Source organism: Anomaloglossus baeobatrachus, chromosome 6, assembly GCF_048569485.1.
Source record: "Anomaloglossus baeobatrachus isolate aAnoBae1 chromosome 6, aAnoBae1.hap1, whole genome shotgun sequence".
Classification (NCBI taxonomy): domain Eukaryota; kingdom Metazoa; phylum Chordata; class Amphibia; order Anura; family Aromobatidae; genus Anomaloglossus; species Anomaloglossus baeobatrachus.
The window spans coordinates 179,663,608-179,678,531 of record NC_134358.1 but is presented as its reverse complement, the minus strand read 5'-3'; the positions used below and the strand labels follow the sequence as shown (position 1 = coordinate 179,678,531).

The window sequence follows — 14,924 nt, the reverse complement described above, 5'->3', positions numbered from 1 at the left end:
CAATAACAATTTTATAGAAAAAAAGTATTGTTTTTACATAGCTGTATTCTGACAGCTATAGTTTTTATTTTTAAGCTGTGTGGCAGCTAGTTATTTGCAGGACAAGATGATGTTTTCAGAGATATCTATCTACATTTGCATTTTGATCGCGTTTTATTCCACTTTTATTTCAAAAGGTATGAGGAGGCATTGTTTGTTGCCATGTGTTTTTATTTTTTTATTTTTACAGCTTTCAATGTGGGGGTTAACTAGTTGGACAGTTTTATAAAATCTGGTAGTTACGGACGTGACCATACCACATATGTGATACTTTTATTATTCTGATCACTAGTCTCATGTATTGCAATAGACACGTAATGCAATACATGAGCCCGTTTCAGATCACATTGACCTGCTAGGTCCTGCCTATGGCTGGGTCTAACAGGCCACCAAACATGGCCCACCAGGTGGTCACTGACCTCTGGGTGCCATGACTACCATCGCCTCCCCACTGATTTTGTCACAAAACCGATTCACGCGCATGCAGTCCCTGGCTGTTACTACTAGATTTTGGCTGTCAACGGTGCCAAGCTCCATAGGTGATCATGTGAGAAAGTGCTGACATTCAGCACTTCTCTGTACAATCATACTGTGATCGATCAGTCAGGTTGACTGCCTGATCACAGCGATCTGAGTGTGTGGACATCTGACATGGGTCCTCCGCATCTCTTTCCGTGCCGGTCAGCTGTCAGTGACAGCTGTAGGTACGGAGCTGTCACTTTGTTTACAAACCTTGACAGTTTAAAGCCATGAAAAACATAGCATGTCATGGTGCAGGAACTGACACCTGCTAAAATCGACGTGCTATGCCCATCACTGGTCGTTAAGGGGTTAAATAGATGTCCTGGAGACAGTTGACTATAAAAGGGTGTTACTTAAACTGATTCTCCCATTAACAAAGTACATTTTCATCAATACAACTTGGAATAAATTCCAAGATTGATTGGAAATGAAAAAAAAGGCATCTGACTGAAAGCTGGTGGCTTGCAGGAGGAAAAAAGTACATTTTCTCCTGTTTGCCATGCTTTCAGTAAGAGGGCTGTAAATCACTGGACTGTTATTGCAAGGTTCAAAACAAGGTTCAACTCTGCAGTTGTCCTCAGTGCTGTCGGCTCTGCTTTGCAACCCCACCCCCCTTTCTCCTTCCCCCCATCTGGCTGCCTGTGGAACCCAACAACATTTTTAGAAGATATTGTAGCTGCAAATGTGTTTCTAATGACAAAGTTTCCTTCTGCTCTTTGTTAGCCCTAACCTCACTGTAGAGCTGTGTGTGACAGATAAAATCATCAGTCATTACATGTCTCACATTTAACACCCCTTTTTACTTAAAATAAGCCCTGGAGGCAGATTCTCAGGGAAATCTGTGTCCGGTCCATAGATTTGAACAGTTTATTTACATATTAAGAAAAATTGACTTCTCTGGAATTAGACATGAGATCACAGATATTAAGGTATCATTTTATTCTTCCGTTTTCTATGACCTGCATGTCCATACTGTATAGACAGTTTAGGAGGGTTGATCATACTGACAGATTCCCTTTAAATTACATGTCTGGTTCACGATAACGACTGGCCTGCTGAGTAAAATTGAACTTTTCTTGTACCTACTGCCTTCCTTTAGCCATACCCTTTAGGTTGCTGATCTTTATAGAGTTCACTTCAATATCATTAAGGTTGGACATTTCATTTTTACTAATTCAGTGATAAATCTTGTGAACCATTTTGGTGCCATATAAATAAAGTAACAAAATAAGTGGTTTATTGAAAAGTCTTACCGTAGGTATGCACAGCTTGCTGAAGGGGTTTCCATCTAGCAGATAAGAGCCATTAAAAGTCACATACTCATCGTAGTACTGTGGTGCCTGTGGGATTACACTACACAACATCTTGCGCCTCTCTTCTACCTTTTTTCTTATATGGAGATACTCAAAGTATGGATTTGCCCTCTCAGACTGATATGGTTGAATGTCATCAAGCTTTAGAGAATCTACAACAGCTGCTAGGGACTGCTGCGTCTTTTCTTTAGCTTGTTGTATTGAAGGATTGACTAGACCTGGTTGGGGCACACGAGACATCTTCCTTTTCCGTGGATGATGAACTTGTACATCATCATCTTCAGATAAACGAATCCTCCCTCTTAATGACATGGATGTTTCAATGGCTTCCTTTTCTGAAGTATTAGAATAGGGAGTCTGCATTTGCTTATTCTGATTGGCTAACAGATTTGCCCTGTTTCTCGTAATTCTCTGTGGAATTTCTTGCGGTTCTGTTTTCACTTCAGAATTTTCCTCCACTTCCATTTTGATAGACTGACTAAACTTCTGCATCTCTTCCTGAACAGAGAGGGAATTATTTTCAGACGCACATTGTATTTGGTCAGGCTTTTTCAGGGTCATATCTCTTGAAAGCACGGACCGATTCACTGGAAAATGTAAATTGTCTTTTGGGGTTTCTGTTTGGAATGTTTTATCCAATTCTAAAGGACTTTTACTGTCAGCTACTGAAGGTGCCACTTGCTCCGATATTGGTTTACTTTCTTCCTCAGTTTTATCCATCAAAACATTTTCCTTTTCCACATTATTACTTTGGGTGTCCACAAGTGCGTCCTCTTTGTTTAGTGCTTTATCTACAGCACAGTCCGAGAGTATAATTTTTATTTTTTCCACTGGATGAGCATTATCTACGCATGGATCAGGAGACACTATAGTCTTCTCCATTTTAGAAATATTTGGATCAACCTCAACTATATCTTGCCCTCTGACACATTTTGTGTTGGCACTTGTATCCTGCTCTTCTTTAACAAGGTTTTGTATTTCTTTAAGACTTACGATTTGTGTAGATTTTGGGGGACTCTGGGTTTCAGAAGCAAGAGTATTTGTAATACTAGGACAAGGTGTGGTAGAAGGTAATACACAAACTTCAGGTGTTACTGGTTTTATGTTTTCTGGCTCAGATGACGGAGGATCCTGTGCTTCTTGTTTATCAACCTCAGTAGCGATGCGAGATTCGTGCTCGGCACAAACCAAATTAGCAGATTCAGACTCTGGCGAAGTTGGAGGCATTCCGGTATGACAGCTTGGTTTATCTCCTGCAACATGTGCAGGGGTTCCTTCAGATGCCGATAGTGTTTCTGGCTTTGAAGCATTCAAGTCTGCAGTATTCTTACTAAAAGGTAAAGACTTTCTACTGCTAGGATGGCAATTAGGCAAAGTACCGGAGAAATCTTTCTCCGATGACGGAGATATTTCTGGTTTAGGAGACTTGCAGTTATTTGGCATTGAAGGGGCAGTTAATGACTCCTGTAAAGTAGTTTCCAATACTGGTAATGGCGCCTTTTTTTGTTCCACAAATGTAGCAGGCATGCTGCACCGCCTTACTTCTACAACTGGCCTGCATTCACCTACTGTCAGTTTACTATCCTCAACTGAGACTGACCTGAGATAATTTGGTAGAAGTCTATTTGTCACAGCTGGTTTAACACGATCGGGCAACTCTGGAAGGCTGTCTAATTCTCTGTCATGAACAGCTGGTGACTTTGCACTTGGCAAAAATGGTGACTGAGAAAATGACATTTGAGAATCAGAACCTTCAAGTGTAAAGTCGGAATCATATTCAATTATAGGTCTTGGGGTAGTCACAGTAGCATGACAAGAGTCCTCAGAACTTGCAACCGATATCATAGATATTGATCGGGAGCTGAGCCCAGTTTTTTCACTCTCTGATCTTGGAGACCTGGCAAGATTATTATTCTCTAAAATTAAGAGATTTTTTCCAGCATGCATCAAATTTTTACAATCGACTGACTGTGACCTGCAGCTAGTAGCATCTTTCAATATCTTCTCTTTTGTACAGATCTCTGACATTTCTGAACTTTTGGATCTCATTAGCTCCTTGCTTTTAGATGGTGTTTGTGCATGTCTCTGCTTTTCTTTTTCCTTTACTTTACCAAGGTCTGCACTGTTCCGATGTCTGAGCCGCTCTTTCTCCTTTTGCTTTATTTTTTCTTTATGCTTTTTGTGCCATTGCTCAATTTCTAGGTCTTTGAGACTTAACATTCGTTCAAAACTAGTTTGCATAAGATCATCATTAACCAGCCGTTTTTCTTTAGGGTGAGAATCTTTTAGCATTTGTAATTTTGGTTTACATTTTCCAGTTTCGGACTCTCTAGGTTTGATTTTCAATATATTTGTTTGCGTTTTGTCTTTGTGTTTGTCCCTTTCTTTGTATCGATCAATGTCCTTTTCTTTATCTTTCCTGTCACGTTCTTTGTAATCTGTAATTTTTTGCTCATCTTTGTTCTTGTCCTTTACCACAGACAGTCGTTCATGCAGGATTTTGCAGTTTTCATTGCTACTTTGCCTTCTGTCCTCCTGACTATACTTCCCACTAGGACCAGCAGCAAATTCTCCTTCCTTAGATTTTTCCTTCTTTTTGAATTCGCGTTCCCTACGTTTCCCTTTGTCTAATTTGCTTGTATCCAGATCTTTATCAGATGGCTTCATCTTTTTATCTGAAAAAACTTTCTGTTCACCAATATGCTTATCCTTTTCAATCCTTTCACCCTTCTTCTCAAGTTTATCTTTTGTCTTTTCTTTATTGGAAGAACAGTTTTTAATTTTGTCATTTTCTTTTTGAACAGACTGTAAATGGATTTTGCATTTGTCAGAGTTTTCGTGCATTTCAGTTTTCTCAAATTTGTGATCTTGTTTTGATTTTTTCTCCTTGTCGGAACTTTTTTTATCCAGTTTGTCAATCTCTTTTTCTTTAAATGCTAATCTCTTATCAGTCTTTTCCTTAACTTTTTTCTCTGTGTCAGCTTCTCTTTCCAAGTTGGAAGAATCATCCTTGCTAAGCTCAGTTGGTGAAAAGATATCAGCTTCTTTCTCGGGAAAAAGACTACTACTGTCTTTTTCCTTTTTTATATTTTCCTCTTGAACCTCCACAGTAATTTCCTTATTGTCATGATTCTCTTGTGCTTTTTCATCACCAATTGTAGTTTTTTCCAGTTTGACTTTTTTCTCCAATGGTGAGTTTTTGGATTCCAAACTCAAAAATTCATCATCGTTTTCATCACTTTTAAAAAAATTTTCTTTCCAAAATTCTCTATCGAATTCAATATTTCTTTGAGTGTTTTTATTATCTCTGTGTTTACTTTTCTCTTTCTCTATATCTGGTTCTTTTTTAAGTTTGTCCTTTTCCCTTTCTTTATGTTTTATTTTGTGCTTCTTTAGTACTTTGCCTTCTTTGTCTGCCTTTTTTGCAATAGATTCTGGTGGCTCATAAGAAGGGCTCTTGTCGTCATCTTTGCACTTAGTCACAGACCTTTCTCCATACTCTGTAAAAAAGTCTTTTAGATGCTTACTTTTTTCCTTATACTTGGAAAATGTGGTGCTTGAACTCTCCAGCGCATATTCAGAATCAGGGCTCTGATCATAGTGGAATAACTCCGGTTGTAATGATGACTCTGATCCACCAGGAGGTGAAACACACATTTTAGTGTTCTCTTGTTTCAGAGGTGTAGACTGCTTATCAACAAATGCATACGTATGCTTAGGGGATTTGCCAGGAGTGATCTGTAATAACTGTAATGAACCTTCATCCTTTGTACACAAAGACTTCCTAAACACGTCCTCATCTCTGGATCTATCTAACGAATCTAAAGCAGAGCTCATCACTAAATTTACCACTTTCACATTTTCTTTTTTATCCTTTTCCTGTTTTAATTCCTTGTTCTCCTTGTTCTTGCTTTGATTTTTCAGTTTCCTCTTAACTTTACCTTTTTCCTTCTGTTCCTGGAAAACACTGAATTCTTTTTTAAGCCGGATCTCAGAATTTAGGCTTTCTGATATTAGTCCCACTTTCTCAGGTAACAGATCGTCGTCTGAACTATCAGAGCTTGTAAACAAAAGCCGAGAGGATTTTGGTTTTCGATTCTTAAATAGTTTTGGAAAATCCATCTTCTCTTTCTTTAAATATAAGTTTGTGCTTCCTTCAGGGGTCTCCTTTTTCATATCAATCTTAACCATACGCTTGTCTTCCAGCATCTTAGCAAAGTCTGCATCATCATCTTCGTCATCATCATCATCATCATCAATATCGTCAATATCGTCGTCATCATCATCATCTTCGTCGTCGTCATCGTCGTCATCATCATCCTCTTCCTTAAATTCATATTCATCGAGACCTGGAGTACAAGGGGTCCCTTTGACCGAAGCAAGCTTGGCTTCACTAATAAGAGACTCTTTATCGCCCTCTGAGTCTAAGTTTTCATCCACACTCGATAAATTGGTGAAATGATGCTCTTCGGAGTCTGAAACAGAACACAGGTAAAAATAGAGTTGATTACAATAGAAAAAAACAAAAACAAAATCAGAAATATATTTTGTATTCCATGACAAACCAGTATCAACATCTTAATACAAATATTTATACTGTTATCAGCATAAAATGAGTACACCCCACTAGAAAAGTAAGATTTTAATTCATATCTCCCTGAACTTGGCCACTGAATCACTTTCACCCTGTTCTTCAGAAATTCAATAGATGTGCGTTTTGGATAATGGTCAGGTTGGAAAAGTGCAGATCTACCAAAGGCAAGGAGTGATTATAGCACCTTCTTATTCAATTTATAAAAACACATCTATGAATTCAGGATAGCAATCAATCAAAAAGCTCCTTAACAAAAGCAGCACTCTTGCAGCCCCACATATAAACACTGCCAGCACTGTTGCACCATGCATTTAAAGAAATGCATGGTGCCTACAATGAATCACATTGCTTTTCTGGAAGAAAATAAAAATAAAAAAAAGTGAAAGTGGTTGAGTGGTCAATTATGTCTCTTCATCTGAGCCCAATTGAACACAAATAGGGAATTCTGAAAATAAGTTAAAGGGGTAATCCCAACTTACAGATCCTCTCCAAATATGTACCGTATTTTTCGGACTATAAGACGCACCGGACTATAAGACGCACCCTGGTTTTAGAGGAGGAAAATGGGAAAATAAAACTTTAAGCAAAAAATGTGGTCATGACACACTGTTATAGGGCGAGGATCTGCTGCTGACACTGTTATGGGGGTAATGTCCCCAAATTCTCTACTAAGGTACCCCATCCTGGTAATGATCCTCCTGCCTTGTATATGATCCTGCTATAAACCCCCATCCATCCTGTTCACATACCCCCCCCCATCCAGCCTGTTCACATGCCCCCCCATCCAGCCTGTTCACATGCCCCCCCATCCAGCCTGTTCACATGCCCCCCCATCCAGCCTGTTCACATGCCCCCCCATCCAGCCTGTTCACATGCCCCCCCATCCAGCCTGTTCACATGCCCCCCCCATCCAGCCTGTTCACATGCCCCCCCCATCCAGCCTGTTCACATGCCCCCCCATCCAGCCTGTTCACATGCCCCCCTATCCAATCCAGCCTGTTCACATGCCCCCCCCATCCAGCCTGTTCACATGCCCCCCCCCATCCAGCCTGTTCACATGCCCCCCCCATCCAGCCTGTTCACATGCCCCCCCATCCAGCCTGTTCACATGCCCCCCCATCCAGCCTGTTCACATGCCCCCCCATCCAGCCTGTTCACATGCCCCCCCATCCAGCCTGTTCACATGCCCCCCCATCCAGCCTGTTCACATGCCCCCCCATCCAGCCTGTTCACATGCCCCACCATCCAGCCTGTTCACATGCCCCCCCATCCAGCCTGTTCACATGCCCCCCCATCCAGCCTGTTCACATGCCCCCCCATCCAGCCTGTTCACATGCCCCCCCATCCAGCCTGTTCACATGCCCCCCCATCCAGCCTGTTCACATGCCCCCCCCATCCAGCCTGTTCACATGCCCCCCCATCCTGCCTGCTCATATACTCCCATCGTGCTCATATACCATCCTGGTATATGGCCTGTATCCTATAGCACAGAGAAAAAAATAAACGTTTACTCACCTTTTCCTCACTCCCTGCAGCACCGATCATCTTCCTCTCTGGCACGCTGATCTGTGTGTGTGGAGCCGTTCCCCTGCAACATCGCGATGTCTTCCTGTCTGTGCCGATCAGCTGACCTGACCGGCACAGATCAGCTGACCGGCACAGACAGGAAGTCATCGCGTGCAGCAGGGCGGCGGCTCCACACACGGGGACGGGTGAGTGCACTGATTCACTGCACCCCGCGCTGGTAATGACGCGCGGGGGGCAGTGAATACAGCCGCACATGATCACTCCAGGCTGTAATTGCCAGGGGTGATCATGCCGGCTCTTTGCTATGCGCGCGTCCCCGCTCATCCTCCCGCCCACCTGTCAGCGCCGGCTTCAGCGCTGAGAGATGGGCGGGAGGATGGGCGTGCATATGTAATGAGCGGGCCCACGTGGTCACGAGCAGGCGCTGCTGCTGCCTGCTCGTGCCCCCGATGACCCGCAGCACCCTCATTCCCAGCCGCAGCCCTATAGTCAGACCATAAGACGCACCCCCAACTTTCCCCCAACATTTGGGGGAAAAAAAGTGCGTCTTATGGTCCGAAAAATACGGTAGTTGATGTAGTAATATCTAATAATAATAATAACAACAACAAGAATAATAATAGCAAGAACCTCCAATTAGAAATGTAGTATAGTTCTCAATAGCTATGTCGTTTACCTCATGTGCAGGGCATTGCAGTTAGGTATCCATGGTTATGATCTTGAGCAACTAACTGACTATATGTGTGGTCGTAACAATGGATACCCAAGGTCCGGCAATTCCACCTACTACATATTAGGATAAGCTCTTGGAGATGGGAATATCCTTTTAACCCCTTCACGACCATGGATGGATAGATCAGTCATGGTGCCCTGGGCCTTAAAGACCAAGGACGGATCTTTCAGTCATGGCGGAATCGCGGCACCGGAGCCCCCGGTAACTGTGATCGGTTAACACAAACCGCAGATTCGGGGAGGAGGGGACCTGTACCTGACCTCAGGAGGGGTGGTGCCTCCTCCCCGGACCTACGGAGGCTGTGATTGGTTGAGCAGCATTCGTCAGCCAATCACAGCCACTGTAATGTTCCAGCCATTTAAAGTGACTGAAACATTGAAATCCAGCCATGGTCAGTGCAGCTGTAGCACTGGCCATTGGCTGGAGCTGGGTGACCTCACTGTATCACCCTCCCCCAGCTCCAGTAGCTCCGATTGGAGAGATCAGCCTTGTGACCGATCTCTCCAATCAGAGTGGACCTGTTGCCAGTGACCGCCCCCATCAGCTTCACTTGTCGGTCCCTGCAGCACGCCAGCACAGTGAGTGTATACAGTGCAATGGCAGGGCGACAAGCTCCGGTCCCATGCTGTTATGTGACCGGAGCATGGGACCCGGAAGTTGCCGCGCTGCCATTGCACTGTATGAAACCGGCGAAAAGCCTCCCAATCCGCCGCCCTCCATCTGCCACAGTGCCACCGCTCCCCCCGATCTGCTGCCCGGCCCCTCCACTTCGTGATTGCTGCCCTCCCCCTCTCCTCCGTTATGAGCTGTGCGCTCCCTCTCCTCCGTTATGTGCTGCCCGGCCCCTCTCCTCCGTTATGTGCTGCCCGGCCCCTCTCCTCCGTTATGTGCTGCACGCTCCCCCCCACCTCTCACCCCCGTGATAGTCTACCCGCCGCCTCCCCTGTCACCCCCGTGATGTGTGCTCCCTCCCCTGTCACCCCTGTGATGTGTGCTCCCTCCCCTGATGTGTGCTCCTTCCCCTGGCACCCCCGTGATGTGTGCTCCCTCCCCTGTCACCCCCGTGATGTGTGCTCCCTCCCCTGTCACCCCCGTGATGTATGCTCCCTCCCCTGTCACCCCCGTGATCTGTGCTCCCTCCCCTGTCACCCCCGTGATGTGTTCTCCCTCCCCTGTCACCCCCGTGATGTGTGCTCCCTCCCCTGTCACCCCCGTGATGTGTGCTCCCTCCCCTGTCACCCCCGTGATGTGTGCTCCCTCCCCTGTCACCCCCGTGATCTGCTGTCCGCTCTCCCTCCACCTCTCACCCCCGTGATCTGTGCTCTGCTCACCTGTCTCCCCCGTGATCTGCGCTGCGCTCCCTTTCCCACCTCTCACCCTCCCCGATCTGCTGCCTCCTTCATCTCCTGTGATCCTGCTGCCTAGATCCATCCTGTAGGGTAACTATCCCCAATCTCACCTCCCACTCCCCTTCCCTCCCATCCGCCGTTCCCCCCCCCATCCTCTGCCGCTCCTGCATCCACTGCGCCCTCTCCCATCGGCCCCCACCCTATCCCAGCCGCCGCCGTCTCACATTCACAGATTCTCCCTTTATATGCCGCTGCCCCCATCTGCTGCCCCCCCATCTGCCGCTGTTCTGATCCATCCTGTAAGTATTGTTCGTGGCCCCCTCCTCCCCCACCTGCTTGCCGCCAAGTGCTGATCAGCTACGTGATTGGCTGATCAGGTACGTAATTGTTGCTCTAGTTTTTGCTTTTTTTGTGCACCCCAAATAAAAAAACCAAAACAAAACTTGAACAATTAGGTACCTGATCAGCAATCGTCCTGCAGTCTTACTCGACTTTGGACAGGACTTCTTTTTTCCATCCCACCTAGTCCCCCCCCTTTTTTTGCAGAACATTTGTGCGTGCGCCCTATTTTTTTTTTCTATGCGATGGGGGTCTAGTTTCCAAAATGGGGTCACATGCGGGGGAGCTCCACTGTTTCGGCACCTCAGGGGGTCTCCAAACACAACATGGAATACGCCAATTATCCCAGACAATTTTGTGTTTGAAACGTCAAACGACGCTCCTTGAATTCTGAGCCCTGCTGTGCGCCCAAACATTTGATTTCCACCACATATGAGGTGTCTGTGTACTCAGGAGAAATTGCACAATACATTTTATGGTGCAATTTTTCCTGATACCCTTGTGAAAAAAAAGCTACCTGGTTGAAGTAACAATTTTGTGGTAAAAAACTTTTTTTTATTTTCACGGCTCAACTCTATTAACTTTTGTGAAGCCCCCAGAAGTTCAAAGTGCTGAATAAACATCTAGATAAATTCCATGAGGGGTCTAGTTTCCAAAATGGGGTCACATGTGGGGGAGCTCCACTGTTTCGGCACCTCAGGGGGTCTCCGAACGCAACATGGCTATGTGCCAAAGTTTGCAAAATCCTCTTAGCTGAAGCCGCAGGCTTGGTGGTCCCTCCAGTGAAAGGTCAACAGTGCCCAATGTATTTGAGATCTGGCCCTAAACATTTACAGAACCTCTTTTCAAACATACATGTACATCCTTATAAATTTTCAGCAAAATCGGAGCAGGTCGAGTGGGGACGATTTTTAAAACTGGTCCACTTGATGTAAAATGACCCCATTGACACTCCCCAGACTACATCCTCCAAACTAGTCACTCACTTCCTCCTTTGGTGGCACACAATGGTCCTCCACTTCCATCCATGAAGAGGAGGACATACCTTCGATTCATACACCTCTGTTTCCTATCTAAACAAATAACCTCACATCTCTCCCTGCCTACCAACTAATTACAGTCTCATACCTGTTCTCCTCATCTAGCTCCCAAGTTCAACAATTAGGACTTCCTGTCCCCACACAGAAACCTTTCTAGGTTAGATACTCATACACTAACCCTTCTTCCGCTGTCCGCCAAATCTTCACCACAAGAAAGACACTGGTTTCCACAAAGCCACAATCACATCAGCTGTTGGTTTGTTTGCTCCTCTAGTATAGCTAGAGCTACAGCTAGCATCCAAGGTTGCAGAGCAGCACTGGAAGACTGGATTACACATTCAAGCAAGCTGTCACTGTTCCGCTGTACGGAGCATTTCGCATGTGGAATGCTTTTGTCATGGCTCCGCTGTGCGGAGCATTTTGCATTTGAAAATGCTCTGCTATGTGTCTTGTGCACTTGCTTACAGGTTGTCTTTCAGCACTAGGGTCCACGTGCTGGTTTTGGGAGGTGCCTTCACAGATGCGCCTCGTTTTTAGTAAGTGCTCTGTTTCTCTCCTGGGCTTGCTCTGCCTGAACTTCGCCAGTTGTACTCCCTGTTGCTCAGTGTGCTCTTGACTCCTGTCTGGTGTAAGTGTTCTGATCTTGACTTCTGACCTCGGACCTCTTCCTGACCACATCTCTGTCTGCTCCCTGAATCTTATATGTTACCTCCTGGCTTATGATCCCGGCTTGTCTGACTACCCTTCTAGTCATACAGCTTGTAGTGTCTAGCATCACACAAGCACGTTGAAGTGAAAGTCAGCCCTCACTCTGTTAAACAGGAATATCTTATCTATTCCTCAATCCCCAAAAATGACTCACTTAATTCCATCCTCCACCCACCATTGCTACCTCCCCACAGCCCTCATTTCAGGACATGACTATCCAGAACATTTTAATAAGATCGATCACATTAGAACAATTTTTAACATGCAAACATCTCAACCCCTCCATAAAACAGACCAATTCTTTTACCCCATAATCTTCTTTCCAACCATCACCAAATAAAAGCTTGATCATGTGCTCTTAGGCCACGTGCACACATTGAGTATTCGGTAAGCCTTTTACCTCAGTATTTGTATGAAAAAAACATGAGTAGGGGGGGAAAAAAAAAATGCAGAAGTGGTACCCATGTTTCACTGGAGATGAGAGGATCAGGCAAAATTTGCCAGTTCAATTGGATTTTCCAGGATAAAAATCCCTTTATGACAAAAATCTGTATTGCACTTTTGTCACAATGGACTGAAAAGCACACTACAGATCCTCTCTTCCCCTTGGCGTTCAAAATCTTGCCATCTCTTGGATTTTCTTATACCTCACTAACCACACATTAAATGTCCCCCATTCCCACACTACCTGCCTCATGCTGCCCTCTCTCAGCTGGTGTCTCTCATGACTGTCTTGGGACAGACACTGCGCCATCTATACCTTTGGCCTGGGACAGCTAAAAGTCCCATGGCTTCCAGTACCACCTACACCGCATTCTAAATTATTATGCAAATTACATTTACGTGTCAAAGACTTAATTTTTTTGTTTTTCAAATAAACTCCTGTATGATATTGTGTCTAAGGGTTCATTGGATCACTAAAATCAATCTGAAACACCTATGAAAGAATGTGCCACATGAGCCCAAATAAAAAGAACTCCAAGGTGGTGTTTTCAGAAATATTACCAGTGCCATGAGCGTGACTTAAAAGACTGCGGGAGCTTAGGGAGAAAAATAAGTGGCTCTATGGTAGGGACAGGCTGCACCCTCAATGGGGAGGGGACCGCTGTGCTGGGAGGAAAGAAAAAAAAAAAAAAAAGATGGAGGAGCTTTTAAATTAGGATCTGGGGGTAGTTGTGCAAAAAAGGGGATAGATCAAGTAGACAGAGCGAGTGAGACAATATGGGTCAATGAGAATTTATAAAAAGCTGGGACATACAATGAAAGTATGGAGGCTAAGAGTAAGAAATTATTAGATAGTATTAAATGTCTGCTGGCAAATACAAGAAGTCTTACAAACAAAATGAATGAATTAGGGACTCTTGTCAACCACGGATTGCGATGTGGTGGGCATTACAGAAACCTGGCTGATGAGAGCCATGATGGGGGGACCGATGTAGACATTTAAGCCACATTTAAAAAAGTAGAGAAAAGACAAAAAAGGTGGGAAGGTGTGTATTTTCATGAAATCTAACTTAAAACCTGTGCTCAATGATGACATTGCAGGGAGGTGCAATAATGTAGTCAGTATGGGTAAATGTACATGAGGAGGGCAATAATGGAAAACTACTAATTGGAATTGGTTATAAGCCTCCTAACATAGCTGAACAGGTGAGGATGAAATGCTGAAAAAAATTGAAAGGACAGCAAATAATCAGGTCCTTATTATGGAGGATTTCAAATAACCAGACAACAAAAAACACAAAACAAAAAAAACAAACACCTGGGCTCCAGCCCAGAATTGATCCAGAATATCTGTCCAGATGCCAGTCCCCATATAGGTCTATGGAGACTAGAATCTGGTGCTTTAGAATGGTGGAAGAAGAGAGAGGGGGATTGGATCAAGTGCGTTATACTTAAGAGTCTCCCGCGCAGCTGTAATGCTACTTACGGGGCAGTTTATTAACCTAATAAATGTGCATTGCTTTCACCGCCTACCGGCAGTCCCCGGGTCTAACTGGTTGCAGTCAGACATGCTGTCACACAGGGTGGAGGTACAACAAAAGGCGCTGTGTGTGCGTCTCTATTGGTGCAAAAAATAAATTAAAACAATTGGCATAGGGTTCCCCCCGTATTCCTATACCTCGCACAGATAAAGCATATGGCTACAGGCTGCAGCCCCTTGCCGTGCGTTTATTTTGGCTGTGTATCAAAATAAGAGGAATCACATGCGGCTTTTTTAAAGAAAAAAATAAAAAAATTATGTAAATAAATAATTTAAAGAAAAAAACAACAAAAAACTGTGTGGTCCTCCCCCTTTATTTTGATACCTAGCCATGATAAACCGGACAGCTGGTATTCTCAGGCTAGGGAGACCCATAATTATTTGGCTCCCTAAGGCTAAAAATAGCAGCCGTCCAGGATTGTCGCAGCCATTTATATGCGACAATCCCGGAACTTTGCCCGGCTCATCCCAATTGCCCTGGTGCAGTGCAATCGGAGTAATAATGGGTTAATGACAGCTCATAGCTACCACAAAGCCCTGGATGAGTGATGGCGAGAGGCTATGAGACTCCCCCATTACAAATACTGTAAGTGAAAAGAAATAAAACACAAAAGACACCAATACAAACCCTTTACTTGAAATAGAATACAAAAAAAAAAACAAACACCCTCTTTCATCCCTTTATTAACCCTCAAAACACCCAAGTCAGACATATTCCACATGACGTCCCACAACTATTCCAGCTATACTACATTGCTGAAGCCTCAGTGCAGGGG

At 44.4% G+C, this 14,924-nt stretch overlaps 1 protein-coding gene across 1 annotated transcript in view; it reads right to left on the bottom strand.

The window, feature by feature from the left end:
* The window catches only part of ANKRD12 (ankyrin repeat domain 12), a 177,550-nt gene that overhangs the window by 20,399 nt on the left and 142,227 nt on the right, over positions 1-14,924 (bottom strand). The window contains exon 9 of the mRNA XM_075314537.1: positions 1,815-6,349. Within this exon, the coding sequence (XP_075170652.1) occupies positions 1,815-6,349 (4,535 nt within the window). The remainder of the gene's footprint in view (positions 1-1,814; positions 6,350-14,924) is intronic.